This window comes from Sturnira hondurensis, unplaced genomic scaffold (assembly GCF_014824575.4).
Source record: "Sturnira hondurensis isolate 20B ecotype Veracruz unplaced genomic scaffold, ASM1482457v3 Scaffold0006584, whole genome shotgun sequence".
NCBI classification, from domain to species: Eukaryota; Metazoa; Chordata; class Mammalia; order Chiroptera; family Phyllostomidae; genus Sturnira; species Sturnira hondurensis.
The window spans coordinates 213,734-221,443 of NW_028079215.1; the positions used below are offsets into that span (position 1 = coordinate 213,734).

General features: G+C 42.9%; 1 protein-coding gene across 1 annotated transcript; it reads left to right on the forward strand.

Annotated features, from left to right (window-relative positions):
- Positions 1-647: 647 nt before the first annotated feature.
- On the forward strand, positions 648-6,767 carry NR0B1 (nuclear receptor subfamily 0 group B member 1). The gene is made up of 2 exons (XM_037050242.1): positions 648-1,650; positions 5,512-6,767. The coding sequence occupies exons 1-2, from the start codon at positions 669-671 to the stop codon at positions 5,754-5,756; spliced, it is 1,227 nt and encodes a 408-aa protein (XP_036906137.1). The 5' UTR covers positions 648-668; the 3' UTR covers positions 5,757-6,767.
- The last annotated feature ends 943 nt before the right edge of the window (positions 6,768-7,710 follow it).

Here is a 7,710-nt window from a genome sequence, read left to right on the forward strand (position 1 = left end):
CAGCATCAGAGTGGGTGCTCATAAGCATTAATTGAATTAATAAAAAATGTTTATGACAGCATCATTAGACCAGTGCTTTCCCTAATTTAAGGTGCATGCAAATCTCCTGGGAACCTCGTTAAAATGTAGATTCAGAGTCAAAAGTTCTGGTTGGGGCCTGAGGTTGGCCACTTCTACTAAGTTCCCAGGGTCTGTATTTTTCAAGTTCCCTGAAAATGAGACTTTCCTATCCATATACAAAATACAAGTCATATGAAGTTTGACCACTCAATGAAAGTTTGCAAAGATGGCATAGAAATTTTCCCCCTTTTAGGCACCCCTACCCTCCCAATAAAAGGAATAAATGGAGAGAGTTGGAACAGTGCCCCAAATACCTGTTCCTTGTGCTCTGCTCTGGTCTTCCAGAAGCAGGGAAGGTTGTAATGAAAGGAAAAAGGGAAGTGTCCATGAGTTGTCATGCCTCCGTTTCTCTTCCATTTCCAGCCTTTAAGGCGCATCTGCCCCGTTCGAACCTCCGAAGTCACCACCAAACATTCGGGTGTGCAGCGCCGCGCCCCCTCCACGCCCTCGCCCAGGCGGAGACAGTGGACGCGCGTGCGTGCGCGCTCAGTATAAATAGATCCCAGGCGCCCGCCACTGGACAGAGCCGGGCTGTGGGCAGAGCGGTCATGGCGGGTGAGGACAATCAGTGGCCGGGCAGCATCCTGTACAACATGCTCATGAGCGCTAAGCGAAAGCCCGAGGCATCAGAAGCAGCGGAGCCCAAGGTGAGGCTGAGGGGCGCATGCCTGGGCTGCTCTTGTGGCGTGGAGCCCCCAGTGGGCAGAGAAGGGCTGCCAAATAGGCGGCCAGTGGCGGTCCTGTACCGCTGCTGTTTGTGCGGCGAAGACCACCCACGGCAAGGCAGCATTCTCTACCACATGCTCACGAGCGCAAAACAAACGCAAGAAGCTTCCGAGGCACCCAAGGCACGGCTGGCGGGGACGTGCTGGGGCTGCTCCTGCGGCTCGGAGCAGCCGGTGGGCAGAGAGGGGCTGCCGGGCAGGCGGGCCATGGCGTTCATATACCGCTGCTGCTTTTGCGGTGAAAACCACCCACGGAAGGGAAGCAGCATCCTCAACAACATGCTCACAAGCTCAAAACAAACGCACGCGGCTCAGCCGGGAGTGCTGCCGGGGGCCCCCTGGTGGAACCCCTCGAGTGGCGCGCAGCAGCGAGTGACCCTCAAGAGTCCACAGGTGGCCTGCGAGGCAGCTTCAGCGAGCCTATTGAAGACGATGCGCTTTGTCAAGTACTTACCCTGTTTCCAGGTTCTGCCCCTGGACCAGCAGCTGGTGCTGGTGCGCAGCGGCTGGGCGCCACTACTCATGCTGGAGCTGGCCCAGGATCGCGTGAGCTTCGAGACCATGGAGACCTCGGAGCCCAGTTCACTGCAGAATATCCTCACCACCAGGCGGCGGGAGACCGCCGGCGAAGAGCCGTCGCGTCTCCCTACCCTGCAGCCACACTTGGTGCCACCAACAGAAGCCAGGCGTTTGCCATCAGCCTCCGAAGTCCAAGCTATTAAGAGCTTCCTTGCCAAGTGCTGGAGCCTGGGCATCAGTTCCAAGGAGTACGCCTACCTCAAGGGGATCGTGCTCTTTACCCCAGGTAAGGTCTCCCGCCTCTGGCTCTGGGTTTTCTCTGTTCAATAGGGGGTTCCGCAGTGCCTACTAGGACTCAGGCACTGAAGAGTGTTCAGTGATCAAGGAAGTGTCTGGGCAAAAGTGAAGAATGGGTACTAACTCAGCACAGTTGGGGGAGCTCCAGAAACCACTTCTCGTGGGTGGGCTGCTGCCAGAAACTCATCCTAGAGGAGGGGCATACTTTGTTGAGGTTTGTACTTATCTCTCTATAACTTTCTGTTACTACACAAAAGTCTGTGCCTTTGAGGGACATGGGTATTCCGCCTCTTCTGGTCTTTTAAATCCAGTAGCATAGCTGTAAAAAAAAAGTTTGTATTTCCTGCAAAGTTTGCAACTTCTCTTTCTGAAACCCAGTTCTGAAACTTACTAGAACCTTTCTGTTGGAGGGACTCTATTAAGGATGGAAAGAAGTGAAACATTTATGAAGGACCCGTAGGGAGACCATCCTCTGGGGACACTGTCAGGCAGGACATGACTTAGTGTTTCATGGGTCTTCCTATGAACGGTCATTTTTTGGGTCCTAAGCAGCTGTACTGTGTCATCCTTCAAGTGTCTGTGAATATTAGGCTAGCAATGGGGCAGGGAAATGACACACTAGGGACTGTGAGCAGGAGCACTGTATGTTATAGGTTGAAAAGACCTTAGAGACCTCCTAATCAAGTTCCTTTGTCCTCTGTCCCATTTGCAGATTAGGTAGCCTAGTCCCAAGGGACCTTACTGCAAAGTAAATGGCCAGTGAGTTGTGGAGCATGGGCCTCCTCTCTCCTGGGCCCAATGTCTTTTGGGCGCTAGACATTGTCCTCTATACAGTGCAACCAAATCATGGGAGAACGTCTCCCTGGATAGCCTAGAACCTAGTCTCAAGTATGTTCAACTATTAAGTCATCTCCAATCAGAGTCCTTCCAAAAGGGCCACAGTGGGTTGCAAGTTTCCAGGCAGCTTGCATTGGGATAGATTTGATAACATTGTTTTCCTGACACCAGGAGTCTCAGGTTATGTCCTTACCTCCTGCCTACCATCTTCGAAAGGGTATAGAGCAGTGTGTAGTGGGGAAAGAATTCATTTACAAGTCAAATATATTTTAGGACCTAGAAATGCCAGCTTATCCCAGCGGTCGTAGGTAACAATTTGATTACATCATTGTCTTCCAAACTTGCCTGTGCATTGGAAACTTTTGGGCGGGGGGGGGGGGCAGCAAGGCTTGTTTAAAGTCTCTTTAGGCCCGCCCCTACAGATTTTGATTAAGTAACTCTGGTCCAGGGTCTGTAAACCTGCATTCAAGTGCCCCAGGTGGTTCTTAAGATCATTGGGAAATAGTTTACTCTTTCCTTCAGCCTGTGTTATTAAACATCTGTCATGTGCCTTGTTCTGTTGGGATACAAACATAAGACAGGGGCCAGTTTCCAGAAGTTTACATTTCACTAGTTTCCCTCTTTTCCTTTACCCTATATTGTTGTTTTGCACACTTTTCTCTCTCTCTCTCTCTCACACACACACACACACACACACACAATCTCCCTTATTCTTGCTCTGCTTTTCAGAATCCTCCCAATCAGCTGAGTGTATTTAAAACAGAAGTGCATGTATTGGGAGGAAAAGTGAAGCCTGTTAAGTGTGTGTACTTTCTTTGGTGTTTATCCTTTTGGATCCCTTGATCTTTATGTTTAACTTTTTTTTTTTACTGTGGAGTCCATCTATCCACCTTTCTTTCTTCCCTAAATCTACTTTGAAGGCAAGCCTTCTTTGGGGGAAAAAGCCATTTTAGAGCACAGGTGAGATGGAAAAAGGGGAGGTGTGGTATGAAAGCAGACAAAAGTAATGTAGAATTCACATCACAAAGTTTTAATGAGCCATGAATCTGACCTAGAGGAGCTTTATGTTGCCGTGGAGTTTCATGCAAGCCTCTTCTTACCATCATCAGTGAAATTCAAACTCAGTAAACTTGTGTCCCAAGCCTTTATAATGATCTGTAGGTAGTAGGGGATGTTAATGTGTGGACTGGAGTAATCAGAATTAGAATATGGATTAGAGATGCTGCTTTTTTTGCTTTCAATTTATTTATCAAATTTGGTATTTGTCTATAATAGGAATGACTCATTTATTGCCATTATTATTTTTTAAAGGACATTGGTTCTACTACTCTTTGAGGATTAGCATGGTGCTTCTGAAATACATCTCGGTTGCATTTTGTAGAAAAAGAGAAGGAATATGATTGCAATTTTCGTTGACATCACTTCAACAGAATGATAAGTTGGTGATTAATTAAATACAAGTTGAAGAACTTTACAGTAAACCAAGAGGACAGCTAGATCAGGAGTGGAACCATAGAAATGAAGAACACATGGAGGGTTAGAAACAGGGGGGTGGGAGGAGGAGAAGGGGGGAGAAGGCAAAGAAAATAGCATAGATGGTAGGTAGAAAATAGATAGGGGGAGGGCGAGAATAGTGGGGGAAATATAGAATCTAAAGAAGTTGAGACACGTGGTTATAAACTAAGGGGGGAGAAAAGTGGGGGAGGGAGTGTGTGGGTGGAGGGGAATGAAGGGGGGAATAGAACAACTGTAATGGTATAATCAATAAACTATATTTAAAAAAATAAAAAAATAAAAATAAATAAAAAAAGAACTTTACAGTAATATCATGGAGGATCAAAGGACTTTAAAAAGCAGCCTCCTCTTACCACCTTCTTAAATTTATAGGCACTTCATCTTTCCTCATTGTATTTCACTCAGTTTTACTTGGGTTTCACACTGGACTGCAAGAAGGTCATGTGTTCTCTATTTGAAAAGTTACTTTTGAACCATGTTGCAATCCATGATGTTTTCATGTTGACTTTTTAACCTTTTAATGGCTGTAAAGCAGTACTTTCAAAGTCCTCTAATTTTAAAGTAATTTTTTAGAGCCTTTTGGTGCACTCATTAGAATCACTCTTTTTTCTCCATCTTCCCCTACAGAAATTATGGCACAATGAGCTAAGTGTCTGGTGTTATCTCTTAAATTATTATGGGACTCAAGACTAAAATCAGTCTGCAGGCAAATAGTTTCATAAAACAAGACGGTGAGCCACAGTTTGTGTCTGAAGTTTACCACCATTGGCTGGATAATTATTATAATGGTGGAAAACTCTAGGGAGGATGGTAAAATATTTGTAACTGGCAGAGCTTCTTATTATTGTACAATGGCCTGCTTCCCACAAGTAAATGGTGAATTTCTCTCTTCTTGAAATAATTTTACTTTCTTCGGATTTACACAGATAGTAAACTGGAGCAATGATTTATTAAACTACATTCTACAGTCACATTGAATTAAGTGTGCATTTATTGGCTCAGGGCCAGCAGTTTTTAAGTGTGAGGATACAAACATAGTGAATAATAAATAAGAATAATTATATAATGTTTCATTCTTGAAAGCATTGCTTCTGAAAATTTAGACCTGAATTGGCATTTATTCTTGCTCTAGAAAGCCCCTTTCACCAGGAAGTTTAAGCTCTTGTTTAATTTAGGAAGGGGCATGAATGGATATATTTAAAAAGCTAGCAAACCCCCTGGCTGGTGTGGTTCAGTTGGTTGGGTGTCATCCTGCAAACCAAAAGGTCATTGGTTCGATTCCCAGTCAGGACACATGCTTGGGTTGCAGGTTCAGTCCCAGTTGGAGGGGATACAAGAGGCAACTGATCAATGTTTCTCTCCCTCTCTTTCTTCCTCCCTTCCCCCTTTTCTAGAATCAATAAAAGAAAAAAACCTTTTATGTAAATAAAAAAGCTAGCAAAGGACTCTTGTGAGTGAGCTGTCAGTAACAAAGAGATTTTTCTCTTGTATTCTCCAGATCTACCAGGTCTGCAGTGTGTGAAGTACGTTCAGGGACTTCAGTGGGGAACTCAGCAGATCCTCGGCGAACACACCAGGATGATGCACAGAGGGTTCCATGCCAGAGTTGCTGCACTGAATAGTGTCCTTTTTGAGCTTCGATTCATCAGTGCCACTGCCATTGCTGAACTGTTCTTCAGGCCCATCATTGGCGCGGTTAGCATGGATGATATGATACTGGAGATGCTTTGCACAAATTTATAAAGGCATCTGTGGGCCGCATAAGTGCAGTTTACCATGAAGAAATGATAAGGAGCTGTGTGTAGAGAAGTGTAAATAGCATAAAATAAACTTTCTTAGTATTTTTACATGCATAGTATTTTTGTATTCAGTTAAAGAAAAACTTTAGTTACAGACAATTAGAAAATCCCGTTTCATAGTAGTTCACTGTGAAGGAAAACATTTGCAACAGGTAACATATCTCTGTACATCTTTAAAGAATGAACAGGGTACTACACTAATCTATTTTCACAAGTTTAATAACTCTCCAGTGATCCTGCTAAAATCAAATTTGTAACATTGTTTTAATAAATGTTAAGGTGTTAACCATTAACTTGATTGCAAAACGTTTCATCAGGTTTTAAGACTTCAAAAAATATTTTAAAACCTAGTCAACATAAACAAAAATTAAGTTATTGTTGTAGATGACATTATAGCATTTAATATTACGACATGCCAGTGCCAGTGAGGGTCAACGTGTCTCTGCCTTCATTTCCACTTCCAACATCTGTATGGAAGTCTGTCTTTGTACCAAGCAGAGTCAAGTGGCAGTCTGCAATCATAGAGGCACCTGAGAGTGAAGTAGGTGTTTTTCAGAGTTTTAGTTTGGGATTTTTCTGCACACAGTAAATAAGGGTCAACAAGAAACTTACATTTTATAGTTCCATAGGCTCAACATCATTATAAATCCCCAATTATATCTTACCTTTTAGATATATTATAGAGGTAATTATCAAGTGACTTTGTTGTTGGCTCCTGCTGCCTCTTTAAATGTCATCTGTAGAACTAGTTCTTTCTTGTCTCTGGATAAAATTTAGGGAACTAAATGTTTATTCATTTATAGGTAATAAATTGCCCATTAGTGATTCATACATCTAGACCCATTGCAAGGAGTCTTCAACTTCCTTTTGTGTAGATCCTTTTGGCTGTCTGGTGAATCCGATGGACATCTCAGAATGAGACTGTTAGAATAACACCAAAAATAAAATAGTTACAATTGCAAAGGTAATATGTCAAAATGTAATAAAAGTGTTAAATTTTAGCCCCAGCTGGTGTGGCTCAATGGACTGACTTCTGGCCTGTGAACAAGGGGGTTGCGGGTTCAATTCCCCATCAGGGAACATACCTGGGTTGCAGGCCAGGTCGTGTGAGAGGCAACCAATCAATGTTTATCTCACACATTAATGTTTTTTCTACTTCTCTTTCTTCTTCCCTTCCCTTTACTCTAAAAATAAAAAATAAAATCTTTTTAAAAAGTTAAATTTAAAAAATATTCTCAAATGTGGCATACATATTATATGTGCTTCTTTGTCAACACATTAAATAAACTATCTGGTGGCAGATCTATCGAGTACCTTAATGTCAAAGTGGTAATTAATATGATTGAAATTTCAGAATAACCTACTACATGTACAATATGATAAGAAAATATCTGAGATTTTCATTGGTTACTGTGTTAGGGGACCCCAAGATCACCATTCCTCTCAGAAATGTGCTAGAAGGAGATATGTAAGGATATGTGGCTGGATTCTAAGGCAGGGGTCTGGATGAATACATATGCAGGCTTCATTCTGCTCTCCCTGTCCTATGAGGAATGACTTAGAGTGCACCCTTCTGAATAATACAAATTTAGTAACGTGTGTGATATATTCCAGCCTAGAGAAGCCTTTCAAGATTCAGAGTTTAGCCTTTTTGTTGAGGGCTAGTCACATAGGCACCCTCTACCTAGCATGTACCAAAATTTCAAACACACATAAAGAAAGCAAGTGTTCAGTATAAACCCCGTTTTTCTTAATCATTTCTTTCTTTCTTTCTTTCTCTTTCTTTCTTTCTTTCTTTCTTTCTTTCTTTCTTTCTTTCTTTCTTTCTTTCTTTCTTTCTTCCCTCCTTCCTTCCTTCCTTCCTTCCTTCCTTCCTTCCTTCCTTCCTTCCTTCTCCT

What these genes read in the sequence shown, in the direction of transcription:
- NR0B1 (XM_037050242.1), top strand. Translation starts at nt 669, where the DNA reads ATGGCGGGTGAGGACAATCAGTGGCCGGGCAGCATCCTGTACAACATG. An exon ending in GATCGTGCTCTTTACCCCAG is followed by an intron (nt 1,651 to 5,511) that starts GTAAGGTCTCCC and finishes TGTATTCTCCAG; the next exon opens with ATCTACCAGGTCTGCAGTGT.